This window comes from Giraffa tippelskirchi, chromosome 3, assembly GCF_054371585.1.
Source record: "Giraffa tippelskirchi isolate mGirTip1 chromosome 3, T2T-mGirTip1v1.2.pri, whole genome shotgun sequence".
Taxonomy (NCBI): domain Eukaryota; kingdom Metazoa; phylum Chordata; class Mammalia; order Artiodactyla; family Giraffidae; genus Giraffa; species Giraffa tippelskirchi.
Genome location: NC_137277.1, coordinates 187,810,813 through 187,829,686, shown reverse-complemented (window position 1 = coordinate 187,829,686; position 18,874 = coordinate 187,810,813). Strand labels below are relative to the sequence as shown.

Here is an 18,874-nt window from a genome sequence, read left to right as displayed (position 1 = left end):
CTCCACCATTTCCTAGGAGATCCATTTCCTTCGTATTTGTGAATCACATCTGTAAAATGGGCATATACTCCATGGCTTGAAGAAAATAATACAAGTAAATGACGCAGCATGGTCATGGATGCACCCATACCTCCTCGGGGCTTCCCTGGGGGCTCAGATGACAAAGAATCTGCCTGCGACGCGGGAGACTGGGGTTCGATCCCTGGATTGAGAAGATCCCCTGGAGAAGGGGATGGCTACCCCCTCTAGTATTCTTGTCTGGAGAATTCCATGGACAGAGGAGCCTGGCTATGGGATTGCAGAGTCGGACATGACTGAGTGACTAACACTTTCATACCTCCTTCTGATAAGAGGCTCTATCAGAGTTTCTATAAGAGAAAAACAAACACCGTATATTAACACGTATGTATAGAATCTGAAAAAGCTGGTATAAATAATCTTATTTACAAAGTAGAGAGTCACAGATGTAGAGAACAGACCGATGGATGCCAGTGGGGAAAGTGGAGGCGTGGGATAAATTGTGAGACTGGGACTGACACAGACACTACTGATCCTATATAGTAAACAGTCGACTGAGGAGAGCCTACCGTGTCGCACAGGGAACTCGCCCGTGATGCGCGGTGGAGACCTAAGTGGGAGGGGATACACGTGCTCATGCAGCTGATTCCCTGCTCTGTGCAGTGGACCTTATACAGCAGTGGAACGCAACCACACTCTGATTGCATTTTTTTAAAAAGAAATAATACAAGCAATAATTAGTCTCTCTTTGACCAGCCCACGAACCCTTAGAACACCCCTGCCAGTACTCTGAGCCAGTTCCCACTTCATAGGTGAAGGGCTGAAGCAGGCGGGGCAGCCCTCTGTAGTCAGACAGGCCGTAGGGAGGGGGCTGACCTGGAACTCGCCCACCCCCACTGAGGAGGGCAGTTCTGCTGAGCACCTACTGGGTGCCAGGCTCTGTGCCAAGCACTCTAACCCATCACACGTGAGATGATACCCGCAGTAACCGTGAGTGTCAGGCAACACCATCATCCACCGTTTACAGATAGTGAAACTAAATTGTAGAGATGGCGGGCCACTTGTCTAAGGCCGCACCTGATTGGCTAGCCTGCCGGGGCTCCCGATCCCACCAGGCCCTGACCCAGGGTCAGGGGCTTGAATGCAAGGTCTTGGCTGTTGCATGCCAGCTCAGTGCAGCTCCCGCCCTCAGGGACAGCGGGGATGAAAAGACTGGAGGCCACCGCTGTGGGGGCAGGACGGGGTGCGGGGATGGGCTGAGTCTCAGCCGAGATCCAAGGTCTTCCCGATAAGACCCATGATCCTCCCAGAAGCAGCAGATGGGGACTCAGGGGTACCCTCCCCAAGGGCCAGTTCCGGGCCTGCCTGGGGAGTCAGAGGGCCCATGTGCTTTTCTCCGCAGCCCCCTCTCGGTGTGAACTGGTCCCCTTGGCTGAAGCCCCTCCCCATCCTGGACAGGCAGGGTGTCCTTGGCGAGCTTAACTTGTCTCAGTTTCGTCATCCAGGAAATGGGACTATGGTTCCTAAGTCCCAGGGTAACCGTGAGGATTAAGGAGGCAGTGGATGTAAAGAGCCTGGTACACAGCCCGGCGCTGAGCAGACACTCAGCAAGAGCCGGTCTGTTGCCTTCTTTCCTTCAGACTCTCAACATTTTGTGCTTCCTGCAAGTTCTCCCCCAAAAAGATGGGCAGGGAGCCGTATCACCATTGGTACCCAGAGGAGGTGGCATGGGACAGGAAAGGGACATGTGGCCAGGATTCAGGCAGTGGCAGTTCTGCCACCTACTAGCCTGTCTTGGCGGGCTCTCTGGACCTCGAGTTTCTCATCTATCAAGTGGGGTGAGCAACAGCTTCCTAGCTCCTACAGGAGCAGGGTCACAAGGAAGGGTATCTACGAAAGAGCTCTGTCAACTGGAAAGCGTTGGGCAAAGGTCAAGGGTGAATAACAAGGGTAACACCAGCACACACAGCAGCCACCACAATACGCCTGGCTCCAGCAAAGTGCTTTATAGATATTTTTCCACCTAATTTTCACAACCTGGAGGAGGTGTGGTTCCCATTGTACTGATGAGAGAAGAAGCCCAGAGAGGTTATGTCACTGACCCAAGATCACACAGTAAGTGTCAGAACAGGACTTGAATCCAGGTCCTGGCAAAGGAAGCAGAGGCAGTAGCCCATATCGTTATCCTACCAAGACCATTCTCCTGCCGTGTTTTTTATTTTTTTGACCACACTGCACAGCATTGTGGGATCTTAGTCTAGTCCCCAGACCAGGGATCGAACCTATGCCCCTTGTATTGGAAGCACACACTCTTAACCAATGAACTGCCAAGGAAGTCCCCAAATACAATTTATTTCTCTTTGGGGCTGGACCATGCAGCATATGGGATCTTCGTTTCCCAACCAGGGAACCTGTGCCCCCTGCAGTGGAAGGGTGGAATCTAAACCACTGGACCATCAGGGAAGTACTCTGTTCTCCTGCTTTGGTTGATGATCCCTGCCCAGTCTCCAGATGTGTCTTTAGATGCTGGGGAAAGGACATCCCTGAGTTTCAGTCTGGCCACCACAGGCATATTTGCCTTCAGTTCTGAAATAAAAGGCTGGGTCCCCTTGCAAAGGCAACAGGGTGGCATAAAGCATGCAGGGGTCTGTGTTATTCCTGACATGGGGTTCCCTCAGCCCCACCTCCACCCACCACCTTTTCTGATCCTCAGGGAGACAAGCAGGTCTCCTTGTGCCCAGGGGCCCTGCCCAGGGGCTGCTGGGGACCAAGGAGAAGTGATGGGTGAGTTTCACCCTGAAGCAGCCATGCCCCTGCGGCTGAGGTGGAAAAAGCAAGGAAAGGTCTCCTTAACCTGGTCTGCTAATTTCCACTTTCGTCTTAAAGACACAGTCTCCTGAAATTCATAATCATCAAGTTAGAAATCTTTTCCTGTCTCATATGAAGGTTTCTGTCCCGTTAAGAAGATCTGTCCCCTTTTAGGGGCTTTCCAGGTGGTGCCAGTGGTAAAGAATCTGCCTGCCAATGCAGGGGATGAGGGTTCGATCCCTGGGTCAGGAAGATCCCCTTGGAGGAGGCAATGGTAACCCACTCCAGTATTCTTGCTGGGAGAATCCCATGGGCAGAAGAGCCTGGCGGGCTATAGTTCATAGGGTTGCAAAGAGTCAGACATGACTGAGCCCTCTTTTAGATGTCTTCTTCAATTTACCTACTTTTGAGTATTAAGAAGGTTTTATTTTTTAAGAAAGTATTTTTTTTTAATTTAATAAGCATTTTTGAATCTAAGTTCTATCATTGATGAATTAATGGACTGACTTTTCACAATCTAGCTCCTATCAGCACTGGGGGTCCCAGGATGGGGCAGGGGTCAGCAGGAGACAGGCATGGTGAAGGTCTTGGTCCCAAAGGGGTTCAAGTTGGGACCTTTACAGGTTACAGAATGGCATGTTTTGATTCCACATATAGAGGAGCACCCTCAGGGGCGGATGCCAATTCAACAGACATTGACTAAGGACACAGCCTCAAACAAGACAGACAAGGGATTCTAATCTGAGGATAAAACCACCAACACCAAGGTCAACTAGAAGTGCTAATGGCCTAACAAGGTATAAAGCGAAGAACTTTGGTGAGATGGCTTATCATGCAAGCCTGATTACCACGAGGCCAAGAAGACTCCTCCCTTTGGATAACTCTCAGATAAACCATTGTCAGAACCTGGATCGGCTCACAACCTTAAAATCTGGATCCAGCATGCTCAGCCTCCATTCCTTTTGCTCACAACTTGCAAAACTCCCAGTCAAACCCAGTCAAAAACTAAGCCACAGCTTGAAGCCATAAGCTACGACCACAGCTACAGTACTCACACACCTAGGACGTGCCATACACACCACGCTAATGCTTCACACATGCTCTCTAGTTCTCGAAACTCTGCAGTTTGGGCCTTGCCAGTCCCATTTTTACAGATGAAGAAAGTGAGGCTCAGTGATAAGTGACTTAGGGTCACACACCCAGAGACGGGGCAGACATTCTAACCCAGTCTTGTCTGCTCCCAACCCTTCCGTCTCCCCACCCCACCAACCTTGTCCTTCCGCCGAGCCTGGCCGGGTCCAGAGGGCAGCCCCCCTCTGCAGCCCATCCCCCAGTCCCCCCGCCGGGTGCCTACCGAGGAGGTGCTTGATGATGGCTTGGTTGTGTTCCCAGAGGTTGCTGAAGGTCCCCCAGCGCGAGTGGCCATCAGGCACGGGGTTGGCTTTGATCCAGCCACCGCAGGCGTAGGTGAAGAAGTCCTGGCAGGGGTCCACCGTGGGGTCCATGGAACTCAAAATGGAGCTCGTCACCGAGATGCAGGCCTCACTCAGGCACACGGAGGGCATTCCTGGCAGGGGTGAAGGGTAAGAGGCCAGTGAAGGGGAGGCAGGGAGGAGGCTATGGAAATAGAGTGCAGGTGGTCTGGGGCCCCGGGGTGCCAGGCCCCACCCCAGCCCTGACCAAACAGAGACAGTCACCAGAACACTACAAAGATTTCAGTGGATTTATGATCTCCCAGCTCGTGAAATAAGGCTTCTGTTGAGTTGCCTAAAATCCTTCCTGTGACTTTAAAACCAGAACCAAGGTGCTTCTTTAAATCACTCCTTCCATAAATATTCACTAATTTTTAAAAAATTATTTCCTGATGCTCAACAAACTTGTTCACTCATTCATGCATTCATTTATTCAACAAAATAATTACTGAGCATCTTCCAGGTTCTTTGCTGAGTGCAGGTATGGGTGGTGTGTGTGTGTGTGTGGTGGGAGATATAAAAGCATAGTCTTTGTTAATAATTTAGTGGGGGATGCAAACTTATCTAAGAAAAGTCAAAAGACTACAGAAGGAGGAATGTCCATTATTTACTTTACACGCACTCACTGAGGATATGTAGTCCACGCCAAACGAGTGACACGGGCAACATGGCGGCAGGACTAAGGAAGAAGGAGAGACTGAGGAATAGAAGGAACCGTGAAAAATCATCCCCACTGGGTATAAGGCAGGAGAATCATCTCACTGAATTTTCAAAAAAGCGAAAAGGAAACAAGCCTAAGAGATCACTTTGCTTAGAGCCATTTCTATATGTGGGGAAACAGAGGCAGAGGGAGACTCAGCCCCTGCTCACTGGCCACGGGGTTTGAGTCCCACCCTCTCTCTGCTTTGGCCCCGGAAGGGAGCTCTTCCCGTGATGACTGGCCCCCAGGGGAGGGCTGCCAAATCCTACAAGCGCCCCCAAAGCACAACAAACAAAGAAATCCGATTCCTCTGAGCTGATTCTATGGACTTCCCTGGTGGCTCAGACAGTAAAGCGTCTGCCTGCAATGTGGGAGACCCAGGTTCGATCCCTGGGTCGGGAAGATCCCCTGGAGAAGGCAATGGCAACCCACTCCAGTATTCTTGCCTGGGAGAATCCCATGGACGGAGGAGCCTGGTAGGCTACAGTCCATGGGGTCGCAAAAAAGTCGGACACGACTGAGCGACTTTTCACTTTGAGCTGATTCTATAGGACCTGGGGCAGAGGCCGGCGGATGGGGCCCGACTCCTGCTGTGAGGTTGGTCAGCGGGCTTAAGCGGGGGAAGCAAGCCGGGGCCGCCCGAGCAGGGGTCCGGCCCCAGGCAGTGAGATGAACCCGACTGCAGGAGACGGAGGATCCGCACCGCCTGTTGACGCGAGCAGACGGGCAACCAGAGGGGAGGTCTCCTGACACGGGGGCGAGAGCCCTGTGGGCAGATGAGGGCCGCGAGGCTCTGAGCTCCGCTGGTGGCGTGGGAGCGCCCGGCTGAACCCGCTCTGTGCTGCTTTGGCAACGCCAAAGCTGGGTCCTTCCCACCTGCCCGCACGGCCGCTTGGCCGGCCCCACCTGGGGCTGCTGCGGCCCTTCAGTCCCCCCTGCGCGGGGAGGAGGCTGGCAGGGCAGGGGCTGGGGCTCCTTCCTAGACCTGGGTGCAAAGCCCAGCTCTCTGCCTCTGGCCTCATGCTGGCACCCTCATCCCTCCGAAGCTCGGTTTCTCCATCTGAAGATGAGCAAGAGGAGGAGGAAACAACCTCGTGGCGGGGCAGTGGGGGGGACTCAGCTCCCTGGAGTCTTAGTGTCTGATGTTCCCAGTCAAACCCTCAGAGAGCAGAAGACAACTCACGGGCTGGCAGGGCTGGTCATCATCTCACCTGCAGACACAACACTGGCCGGGGCTGGGCAACCTGTGTGCTAATTCACATCTGGTGACAAACCCAAGGTCCTGAGGGTGGACGAAGGGCTCAGAAGGGTCGCAGGACAGCACAAAGATCAGGGCGATTCTATTTCGAGGTATTGGGCTGGTCAAAAAGGTAGCTCAGGTTATTCTGTAGGATGTTACCGAAAACTGGAATGATCTTTTAGGCCAACCAACAATTTCCTGTTTTGAGATGACTGTACAACAATTAAAGATTATTGAACTGTTAAGCATGAAAATGGGCTCCCCTGGTGACTCAGCTGGTAAAGAATCCGCCCGCAATGTGGGAGACCTGGGTTCGATCCCTCGGTTGGGAAGATCCCCTGGAGAAGGGAAAGGCTACCCACTCCAGTATTCTGGCCTGGAGAATTCCATGGACAGTGTAGTCCATGGGGTCGCAAAGAGTCGGACACGACTGAGCGACTTTCACTTTAGGCATGAAAACAGAGAAAGGAAATGGTAGGAGACATGGCACAATTTTAAATATCTCTAGATGAGACCTTTTAGTTGCATGCCTTGCTTTTCAACTAAGGAAATTTACCAAAATCTTTATGGGGGGGGTGGGGGGAAAGAATTTCTGTGTCATCTGAAAAAGCCTATTCACTATTATAACTTCATATTTGGAAAAAGAAAAGAATACCTATTGTTTTTATACAACTAACTGCAGGAAGTCAAGCTTGACAAATACTTGGCTGGTGGGAAAACCCAGAGGACAGCTGTAAAGAGGTTGATCCTGAGGGAACAAGGCACAGAATCTGTACGTGTGTGTGTGTGTACATGAGAGAAACAGAGAGATATCTGCAGTTATCACGGGGGGCCTTGGTTTTAAATAAGAAACCAGTCCCCAGGAATCAGTCTGACAGGCTTGAGTTCTTCACTAAGCACCTACTCTGCTAGGCACACAGCAATACTTAAGCACCCAGGTGATACTTAGGCAATAATTGCTTGGCTATTTAACTATTATTGGCTTGTAGATCCCTTATCAACGATCCTTGGCCTAGCAGGTGCTTCATGTATGTTTGATTAATTAGTTCATAATTTCTACGTCCCTCTCATCCCACATCAACACCTTCAAAACTCAGCCCAGGCTCTCTCTGCGTGGGGAAACCTCACTCTTCCCTGGTCCCCTTGGCTGCCTGGAGGCCTGCTGTCTGAGCACACTCTATGCCGTGTCATGGCTATTTCCCTGTCTACCTTCCCCACTAGGAAGTGAACTTGAGGCTAGGGACAGCATCTTGCATGCGTGCGTGCATGCTAAGTCACTTCAGTTGTGTCCAACTCTTTCTGACCCTATGGACCGAAGCCCGCCAGGCTCCTCTATCCATGGGATTCTCCAGGCAAGAATACTGGGGTGGGTTGCCACGCCCTCCTCCAGGGAAATCTTCCTGACCCAGGGATGGAACCCGTGTCTCTTTTATTTCCTGCATTGGCAGGTGGGTTCTTTACCACTAGCGCCACCTACGAAGCCCAGGGCCAGCATTTTACTTGCATTTATACTTCCTTTGCTCAGCAAACTTGGCACTTAGCAGCTATCTATTAAGTGTTTGTTGAATGAATGAATAGCTGAATGAATAAAAGAGCTTTGTCCAGCCTTTGGTCACCACCTGTATATGCAGAAATATTTCTTCCCTTTAGGTCGTGCATGATCCATCGAGAAGGCAGGAGCAGGTCCCAGATCTAGCTTAAAGGTTAGAGGCTCTGGATGGTGCCTGGCCTCAACACTAAGTGAGATACTTCAGAATATTTTCTGGAAAATGTATTGTTTGTTTTGCTGCCACTGTTTACAAAGCACCTTTAAGTTTTGGAAAGCAGGGTGCAACAGGAAGGTGGATAAATACGTATTTAAGTGCTCAGACATAACTTACAGGTGCGTCTTTGAGAACCACCAAAATCTGCATTGACCTGCCCAATGTCTGCCCAGATGTGGATAATGCCAGCACCTGCTGCTGGGTAATGAGGTTATCATCAGCATCTGGGGTGGCCACTGCTTTCCCAGGCTCAGGCAGCTGATAAAGTCACATGAATGGGCTCAAGGGTCACTGGATCCCCAGTCCAGCTCCACCCTGGGGGAAGAGTTCCCCTCACCCAGGACCAGGCTGGGAAAAACCCTTCTGGAGCCCTGAGACAGACGGGACAGACTGAAGTAGGATTCCTCCCTGTGGGCCCCAGCTGGCAACAACAGACATGTGTGTGGCCCCATCAGTAGAAGCCAGGCCTTGGGGGCTCCCTCCTGGTTTCTGATGGAGAAACGTCCTGGAAACTTCTAGGGGCAACCTCAGGGCAACAGTGCCTGCTGGAATCTCACCGGCTCCCATACAGAGGGCCAAGAGCTGGGCAGACAAGGCTGGAGAGGGCCTGCATTGCCTAGAACTAAACCTGCTTTAGGATGAAGCAAGATGGCAGCCGCAGGACAAGGGTGATCAGTAGAGAAAGGCTGTTCCCACTTTGTCTCCCTTCTTGCTCTTTGTTCACTCACTTATTTATTTATTCACTTTGCAAAGTATCCTGTGGCATAGAGGCATTATGCTGAGCACGTATGGTTAAGAAATCACTGATTAATCAATCAGATATGCAATAATCGCCTGCTGGGCTAGGCACATTTGGTAAAACATCTACAAACCATTAAAAAGTCACTTAAATAACTAAGCAATTATTTCTTAGGTACCACCTAGGTGCCTGACATAGAGTAAGCACTCGTTCAATGTTTGTGGGATGAATAATGAGTGCATGAATGAATGAGTGAATGAATGAATGAGTGAGTGAATGAATGAGTGCTTGATCCAGGAGGGATGCGAGGCTGACTCAGATGAAGCCCTGCACTCTTTTCAGGCCCCCAAACCCCTTCCCCACCCCAATGCAGCATGGCCAGTCATGCAGGCCAGCAAGTTCACAGCGGAGAAGGCTCAACAAAGCCTGGAGTTGGTGTTCCCAGATCCTATGAAGGTTCACAATCTCTCTGATGGGATGAGTCCCAGGTGACCAAGTAGATAGGGTTAAACTCTTGGCGAAGCCTTACAGGCTGCTCATCCAGGTGGCTTCTTGCCATTAGAGAGCTGGATACAGGGCACAGAGGAGAGAAAGATCCCGGAATTAACTGGACTCCCATCCTTATTAGCTTGGATCTGCCCTTTCCAGGTCCAGAAGAGCTTACAGAGCATTGATTCTGTGAGAGGCAGTTGCTACATACACTCAACCAGACACAGAAAACAGCCTCAGATCCCTGACAGCGGGATCCAAGCGGGGTCTGAGCATATTACTATACAAGGTAGGACAGAGAAATGAGATGACAGAGGTATGCAAAGGTCCCCTGGCTCAGAGAAGAACAGCTTTCCTGGGGGTAGTAACACACACTGGGGTGTACTATCAATTACACAGGAAGACAGGGCCTGAGCTCTGGGGCCCGCCAGCCCATGGCTGAATCCCTCCCACACTAGACACATGACCTTGGCCAAGTCGCTTAGTTTCACTGCCTCAGTTTCCTTTGCAGAAAACAGAGCCAGAAGCAACCACACCTCACAGAGTTGCAGTGAGGAGGAAATGAGATTACATCTGTAAAGGAGAGGCAAGGTATTTGGTACATGGAAAGTATTCAGCAAACGGAAGCCATTACTGCTGTTTTGCTGGAACAGTGGATGGACGACAGGACCAGCCCGTGTGTCTAACCAGCCCACACCCTAATAATAAGAGAACTTGGAACTGAGGCCAGAGAAGTTCGACAGGGCACCAGGTATGGGACAGACATTATCCCAAATCCTCAGAGATTGAAGTGCAGTCTGATCATATTGCTACACAGGTTTGGACAGAGAAACATCAGCTAGTTGTGGGAGGGATTCAAACTGACCACTGGTCTATGTAAAGCAGAAAACACACAAGCTCTGAGAGACTGCATGACTTGTCCAAAGTCACAAGGATAATAAGTTGCCAGGGCAGGATTCAAACTCACCTCCTCCTGACCCCCAAACCTTATCATCACCCGTCTGCCCACCTCCCAGGCCTCAGTCTGCAGCAGCCACCCCAGACCCCAGCCCCAGCTCCCTCCTGAGCCTGGAGGCCAGTCGCTGACACAAGCGGACAAAGTCCGGGGCAGCAGTGAGTGGAGCCCACGACCCATCACAGAGAGAGGCACCTACTTGTCCGGTACTGGATGCCCAGCACTGCCAGACAGGCCACCACTGCTGCCGCCAGAAACGCCACCAGCACCAGCAGCCGCTTCTCCGCCGGGGTCCTGGTGGCCCAGCATCTCTGGCCGTTCCGGGGGCCTCGGAAGTTCACCTGCAGGGAAGGAGGCAGGCGGAACGGGGAGGACGTGAGCCCGGGGCCCTCGCTGCCCAGGAGGAGGGGGCTCCGCAGCAGGTCCTGGCCCCGGGGAGACATCAGGGCCGCCCTCCCGTCTCAGGGGTGGTCTGGTTCCCACGGAACCGTCTGAATCCGGGAGAGGAACGGCCACCCTGCTCAGCAGCTCGGCCCAGCCGGGCTTGTGTTTGCTGTGTCACCTGATCCGGGTAGAAGGAAAAAAAAGATCAGATTTTCCCTGTTTCTCCAGTAAGGAGTTCAAAAAAGAACAGGATGTTTGCACGCGCAGGCATCCAGGAAGCATCCGGCTGGGCTCCGAGGCGGGCACAGTCACCAGCCTGACAGCTGCAGCACACAGGCAGGGGCACGGGCAGCCTGGGCCGCCGAGGCCGCCACAACCCCACGAGGACTGGGCTGTTTCCTTTTACAAACGAGGAATCCACAGTCCGGAGGGGTGAGCACCGTGCCTCTCCTCACACGGCCAGATGGGTCGAGCCCGGATCTGAGTCGAAAGGTATGGATCCCAGAGCCCACGCACGGGTCAGAGCATCGAGTCCTGGGAGACGTCAGGGGGGATGCAAAGGGGAAACAGCTCCATCCGAGCAGGTCCTCAAAGGGAGGAAAAAACGTTCTCGGCCTAACTCACAGTCAGCTAAACAGGAAAGGAGGCACAATGAGAGGAAGTGAAGGGTGTGACAGGGCCTTCCAAGCTGAGGAGGGACCCACCAGCCTACAGCGCTCAGAGCCCAGGGCCCGGCCTTCACACCCAAAGCCCGCTGGGGGCTACCCTCTGCTCTACGAGGTGCTTCCTGCCAAAGCCGGGGCCGCGGGACAGGAAGGGAACCCTGAAGATGGGGTTCAGTTCAGTGACATTGTGGCCACGTGTAAACAGTCGAGCACCAACTCAGGGCCACATTGGAAGTACAGAGAGGGCAAGACCTCACTTTCAGCTCTCACTGCCCAGCAGAGAGAGAGAAACAGATTGGGGTGGGCAGGGGTTCAGTCAGGGAAGGCTTCCTGGAGGTGGGGGCCTCTGGGCTGAGTCTTAAAAGAATAAGTAGCAGTTGGCCAGGTGAAAGGGGAGGGGAAGGGAGGAGCGGGTGGGGGCAAGGCCTGGATGCTAAGGGGTGCTGTAAGCCGGGTTACAGGAGGGGGACTTCTTCCCAGGGCTGGAGGGGAACGGGCATGGAGGCAGGGAGGCCCACAACCTGCCAGGGGAGATGGGGAGACCCAGCCTCTGACCTGAGAGTGGCCCCCAACCGCTGAGAGAATGGTTGCCCCTGGGGGCCACGGCACAGCCTTCAGGGAGCCTGATGCCAACGCCTGGGGACCCTGAGGCCAGTCACCTTAGTGAAGGGCATCGAGCAGCCTCGTGGTCATCGCTGGCTATTTTCTGAACAGGAAATGATTGGGGGTTGCTGCACTAGTGAAAAGGGAAGACAAGAACTTTTTGTGGGGGAAAAAAAAAGATGATGGGTTCTAAAACCGAGGAAAGGAACTTGAGGCTTGGTGAGAATTCCGTGGAGGTCCAGGAGGCTGGGACATGAAAGCAGGTACAGGGAGGGGCGCCGCCTCCTGAAAGCCTGTAAGTGTGAGTCGCTCAGTCGTGTCCAACTCTTTGCGACCCCATGGACTGTAGCCCTCCAGGCTCCTCTGTCCACGGGATTCTCCAGGCAAGATATGGAGTGGGTTGCCATTTCCTTCTCCAGGGGATCTTCTCGACCCAGGGATCAAACCCGGGTCTCTTGACTTGCAGGAAGATTCTTTACTACCTGAGCCACCAGGGAGCTCCCCTGAAGAACCTTTTAAAAATGATGAGACATGAAGATTCTGATCATGCTCCTGGCACAGGCATAGCCTGGGATGATGCTGACGTGATCACAGCCTCGATGTCTACGAAGCACTTTCTCAGAGGTAGCAATTCCCTCACCCAGTTCACAGGGGGCACTGGTATCCAGAGGGGCCCCCAAAGGGTCTGAAGCAGATGCTGCCTTGTCTGGGCACGCTGAAATTTGCTCTCACTCTTTCTGTGCCTCGGGACTGATATCCCCTTCTGTCTCCCCCGCTGGGTCTCTCAGTGACCCCATTATCAAGGCTCAGCTCCTGGGGAGAGGGGTGGAATGCTAAGTGATTGCTAACCTTGGTTGAAGAGGCACCAGACCCCTGGGAAGCCAGGGAGCACAGCTGTCAGGGCTGGGGGAAGCAGGAAACCCTGGTTTTTTTTTGGCTGTGCAACACAGCATGTGGGATCCTAGCTCCCAGACCAGAGATTGGTCCTGCGCCCCCGTACTGGGAAGGCGGAGTCTTAATCACTGGACCACCAGGGGAGTCCAGGAAACTCTTTTTTTAAAAAAATATTTTTTAATTGAAGGATAACTGCTTTATAGAATTTTGTTGTTTTCTGTCAAAGGGAGGGGACATATGTACACCTGTGGCTGATTCATGTTGACATTTGGCAGGAAACTCGCTCTTAAGTGAACAGAGTAAGGTGTGGGGAATCTGAGGAAGTAAAAGAGACAGAAGGAAGAGACAGACAGAAGGAAGAGGACGAAAGGATAAAGGGAAGGAGGCCAAAAGCAGCAATCGTGGCAGCTAACGTCTGAGGGCTTTCTGGGTGCCCGAGTTAATTCTGTTTTGTTGCTGGATGATGCTATTCCATCTTCCCAGCACCCCCAAGAGTAGGCGTGAGTATTAGCTCCAGAGGAAACACAAGAAGTGGGGGCCAGAGAGGGTAATAAGAAAACCCACATCTCCCCCAAACCCACAGCATCAGCCCCGTGGCCGCGCTGCCCACTAGGAGCAGCGAGTTGAGCTGAGCCTCACTGTTTAACATCAAACAGACAGATGGTATTCACTGCAAAACGCAAATAGAATTTAGTCAAAATTAAATTAAACATTCATAATTCCAGGGAGAAAGGGCAAATGGAATTTGAAGGCAGGGTTTTTTTAGCCTTTGTATGGTTCTTTGCTTGATTTGAGTGACCAGGCAGAGAGGCCTCTTGGTTTCTGGACAAGCCATGCCTCTGAGGGCCGAAGTCCAGATGCAGTCTCCCATGGCAGGAGAAGTCACCAGGAGAGTGTGCCAGGGTCAACAGGCCGCTCCAGGAAGGCTGTCCAATTCCCAGGTGCCATGAACGGGGCTGGGGCTGAGGCTGTTTGATTTAGTGAGTCCCTTCCCTGCCCTCCTTCGGAGCCCACCTTTGGGAAATGAGGGCACGTGGATCGTGACAGAGGGGTCTGCAACAACGTGGAGGGTCGGAGGATTAGTGACGGGCAGCCCACTTGGTCTCAGGAGAGGTGAGTGGGTGCAGCATCAGCCAAGGGGCAGAGCTTATCCTGGAAGATGGGGTAATAATCATGAATGCTCAGCTCGCTGGCTGGCTTAGCATCCTAGTGATTGTTCCTGGGAGGCAGAGAGAGAATGAGATAGAAAGGAAAGGATGCCTGGAAAGAAAGGCAGAGAGGAAGACCAAGCAGGAAACAGAGGTGGAGAAAGAGAGAGAGGTTGAGCCATCCAGCCCAGGAGTTCCCAGGGTTTCCACGGCCAAGGGAACAAAGCCCTGCTGAGGGATAAATATTCAGTTACAGAAGTGAGAGCCTGGCTCCCTGAGGCTCCCAGCAAGAACGGGTTCTACGGGCGAGGACGGGACACCACGCCTGGGGCCCAGGAGACAAGCCAGCAGCAGAAGGGGTGGGGAGCCTGGCTTTCGGAGGAAGCAGGGGTTCCAGAGGGAAGGCAGTTGCTTCCTGAGACACTGTCTGGTCCGCCAGCGACCTGAGCTGAGAAGAGCGGCCAACAGGAGTCCGTCTGGCCAAAGGGTTGGCGGGGAGCCTACCCACTGCAGCCCAGAGGCCAGACCACCCCGGGGAGGGCTGGCAGGGAGACGGGGACGCCTGCCTCCGAGTCAGCCCCTTGGAGCAGACAGACCATGACAGCCTGGCCGTGCGTGACTTCCTGTGTTAGGCTGGGGAAGTTTCTTCCAGGACAATTTCTACATGGCAGGCTTCTGGCTAAGGCCACTGGGGCCAGGCCAGAGTGAAACTGTGAAGCCCTCCCGTCCTCTCCATTTCCTTCCAGAGACCTACCAGCCCCTCAGGCCCACTGCCTGACTCTTCCAAAGACTGAGAGCAGCTTGAATCAGTACCTGCTGGGGGGGAGGGGACTCCTTGCATCTCAACAGGAATCCAGGTCTAGTATTTAGAAGATGCACCTTCCAGCTGTCAATGACACAGGAAAAAGGGCATGAACCCGAGAAGTCAAAGGTCAACCCTGGCTTTATCAAGATCGCGAGTGTGTCCCTGGGCAGCCTCTGGACCTCAGTCACCTTTTTTTATATTTTTTTATTTATGCAGACTGGGAGATCTTAGTTCCCCACGCAGGGGTCAAAACTGTGCCCCCTGCATCCCTGCATTGGAAGTGTGGAGTCTTAACCGCTGGACCGCCAGCGAAGTCCCAGTCACCTATTTTTAAAATGAGGAAGCTAGACGAGGTGTCAGGTCTAACCAGTTCAGATCCTAGAACAACTCTAAGGTCAAGAGTAAAAAGATTGAACAGGCAGATGGAGTTGAAAGAGTCTGCTAGAAAGCAGAGAGATCTTTATAAAGTATTTAATGGGACTGTCTCTGTAATTGATTGCCTACAAAAGATAGCTCTGTACATGAAGGGAGGGGGGATGGGGGGGTTAAAAAAAACCACCACTAAGAATTAAATATCTTGGCTCTCCTTCTTCTTGAAAAAAAATTTGATTTTTAGGAGTAACTGGATGAGCTTCAAAGGTTTTGGTAAACAGTTGTGGCCTTCTGTGGGAGGTCTCCCCAGTGGCTCAGTGGTAAAGAATCTGCCTGCAGGGCAGCAGGCCTGGGTTGGGAAGATCCCCTGGAGGAGGGCACAGCAACCCACTCAGTACTCTTGCCTTGCGAATTCCCTGGAGAGGAGCCTGGTGAGCTACAGTCCATGGGGTCGCACAGAGCTGGACACGACTGAGTGTCTAAGCAGCAGCAGCAGCGCCTTCTGCTCCCCAGATTAGGCTGCTGGTACGCATGCATGCTCAGTCGTGTCTGACTCTTTGCGACCCCGTGGACTGTAGCCCTCCAGGCTCCTCTGTCCATGGAATTTCCCAGGCAAGAATACTGGAGTGGGTAGCCATTTCCTTCTCCAGGGGATCTTTCCCACCCATGGATCGAACCTGTGTTTCTTGTGTTTCCTCATTGGAAGGAGGATTCTTTACCACCTGGGAAGCCCCAGCTGCAGGTATAACTTGAGTTATTTCCCTTTGAGCCACTGAAATAGTACGGCATGTACCAGGAGGTACAGAGACCAGGCAGCCAATCTGAGCAGAACAGAGGCAAAGCTATTATGTTTAGGGCATCACTGAGATATCACGCCGGGTGAGTTTTTATAATGATCCCAACCAAATACATTTTCTGTGCATTACACTAGGTGCTTTCACTTGTATTGTCTCATTTCAATCTCTGCAACAGCTCTGAGAAGTGGATTAATATCAACCCCATCGTGTAAAAAAAAAAAAAAAAAGCCGGTTAACTGAGTAGCTTTCAGGTCTCAGAGTCCATGAGAGGCAAAGCTGGGGCTCCATGTTAGAGCTGGGGCTTTAAACTCTACACTCAGTCCACGCTGATGAATTTTAGTTGATTGCAATTAAGTTGTACCTCACCTATGAGATCAAGGAAAAGAAAACTCCTTTCAGGTGGGATACAGGTAGAAATTGGCTCCAGCTAAATACAACACTTTGTCAGCATGTTCAGGCAAAAGGTGGCAAGTTTGGCTGAAAGATGCAAGTTGTCATTTACTAGTGTTGGTATTGACAACTCGGGAGTTTCAGGAACAACGAACGGGCTTCAAAAGCTTGAAAAATCAAGTAGCTGATTTTTATAGCTGCCTGTCAAGAGACGGAGATTTGGTGGACGGGGGAGGGGGATTGGATCCATTTTAAAAAGCCTAAAATTGAGGGAACAGTTGTGTTTCTAGCAATTACTCATAGGAAATTATTTGAAAGGCTAGAAGCTGGTCACCCACAGTGTTACAGATACTGGGCCTATTGTCCAACTGTAGCAGATTGAGTAAATATATTTTTATATATTGGTACCATAAAGTATTATGATTTTTAATGGCAGTATGTTTTGGAAGTGTTGTTTTATTTTTTTGGCTGTACTACAAGGCTTGCAGGATGTTACTTCCCGCACCAGGGATCAAACCCTGGCCCTCAGCAGTGAAAGTATCAAGTCCTAACCACTAAGCCATCAAGGAACTCCTTGGAAGTATTTTTAAAACTGAGGTACAGCTGATGTTTCAGAAGTTTATAACAACACAAAAAAATGCTTATGAAGAGGTATTAAATGAAAAAAGTAGGACAAAATGTTATGGATGTATAGTGAGCTCAATTATATTAAAAAATATATACAAGCAAATGTGAAAAACTAGAAGTAGTTATTTCTGAGTGGTGGGGTTACTGTCTCTGTGAATTTTTTTTATATTTGACTCTTTTTTTCACAAATGAGTATGCAAAGTTGTTATACTGGAAAAAACGTGATTAAAAACATAAAATTCATAGAAAACTCTGTAAGATGAGATGAAAAGGTTCTCGACTCTTACAAGAACAATTGTTCGCTGGTTTGCTTTGGGGAAGTCGCGGAGAATCAAGGAAAGCCAGGCTGGGTACCTACAGAAATGCCTCCAAATCCTTGGGGCAAGCATTTCGGCTTTTCCTGTAGTAAAAGTGGACGATATAGCCAGTTGGGTGGTTTGGTGTCGGGCACCAACACTACATTCCAACCACATGACAGCTCTGTGACCACAGGAATGTCCCTAACCTCTCTGAGACTCAGCTTTGTCATGTGTAACATAGCCACAAGAGCCCTTACCTCCCGATCACAAAAACAACAATCCTGGCAGGCCCCAAAACATGCATCACAGTCATTTTCTCTTAACTCCCACTGTGCAGATGCAGGAACAGAAGCTTAGATCGCCCAGGATCACAGGTGGTGTCAGATTCACACCTGTCCCCCCCCCACCCCGCCCCATCTCAGAAACCCGGGTGCCTCCACTCTGCCAGGAAGACTCAGGCTGACAAATGTGCTTTGTGGCCTGAAAAAGTCTACACCCATGCGGGCTGCTGTTATGATGATAACACCACAGCACATTACTTTGTTGTGAATTCCGAAATGCTTTTGTGCTGATATATTTAGAACCTTCTGCGAAAGATGAGACTGAAAAAGACGGCTGATTAGATTCTGTTTTGATTCGGGAAGGCAAAAGCGCCTGCCACAGGAATCTAATTTCCTGCTGGATTTAGCCTCTTCAGAAGGGTCCACGAGGAAGCAGCTCTAGACAGACCGGGTTTGTTTTCTTACCCCTAGATTTCTAGCTCCAGTGCACCTAAGGCAAGTTGTCTCCCCTTTCAGAGCCTCAGTTTCCTCGTCTGTAAGGGGGAGCAGTAAAGACAATAACTCACGGGGCTGCTCCTGAAGGTTAAGTGGGACCATGTAGGTAAGAGAGTCCTGTCCTGGTGTGTGCAGACCACTCAGGGTCGGGATTGGACCTCCCCGGGGCCTACTGAATGAGCCTGGAGGAGGGTTATCAATCAGCTCTGTTTCCCTTTACTAGTATCATGATCCCAGCTTCTGAGAGGTGTGCCCACGTAGGACTGGGCCTGGCAGCCTAAGTTTCCACACAACCTACGCTTTCCTTCTGGGGGTGGTCTGTGAATTGATATCAGTTCTTGCAGCAGCCCCAAGACCCTTCTCTATGCCTCCGTGGGTCAACCTGGCAGAAGTCCTCCTAGACTGAGCTGCTCACTGGGCCCTCTGCAAGCCGGTTTTTCAGGTGTCAGTTCACAGGGCCGCCCTGGGCATCCTTTGGTATTTCCAAATTCCTCAGGTCCACCTGTTTCAGTTCAAACCCAACTGGGGTTGAGGTCCTGGTCTGGATGCCCCAGCTCAGTCCCTCCGGGGGGAAGAGCAGAAAACAGCCTCACTCAGTGCTCTGCCGCCAGACACGGAGGTGGTGGGCACATTTGAGCCCCAAGGGGGCAGAGCCTGGTGGGGGAGGAACTGGGCTTCCCCAGTGGGCTGGAAGGGGCAGGAGAAGAGGGAGCAGAGGGTGGGCTCCAACCCCCAGGACACGCAGGGTTTGGGGGAAGAAGAGGAAAAATGTGGGGTAACGTCCACCAGACAGGGTGACCAACTCCCCCCCCTTCCCCGTCTGCCCAGGACTGACAGGGTTCCGCGATTTTCCATGCTACAACTCGGAGGGTTTTAGGCTCTGCCTAAAACTCTGGGCAAGTCTCAGCACTCAGGGACTGGCCACCTCCC

The 18,874-nt window shown here is 51.7% G+C and overlaps 1 protein-coding gene across 4 annotated transcripts in view; it reads right to left on the bottom strand.

The window, feature by feature from the left end:
* The window catches only part of ECE1 (endothelin converting enzyme 1), a 122,488-nt gene that overhangs the window by 43,400 nt on the left and 60,214 nt on the right, over nucleotides 1-18,874 (bottom strand). For all 4 annotated transcript variants that reach the window (XM_081574735.1, XM_081574736.1, XM_081574733.1 and 1 more), the window contains exons 3-4: nucleotides 10,384-10,525; nucleotides 4,181-4,393 (exon numbers count right to left, since the gene is read on the bottom strand). In XM_081574735.1, coding sequence (XP_081430861.1) covers nucleotides 4,181-4,393; nucleotides 10,384-10,525 — 355 coding nt within the window. The remainder of the gene's footprint in view (nucleotides 1-4,180; nucleotides 4,394-10,383; nucleotides 10,526-18,874) is intronic.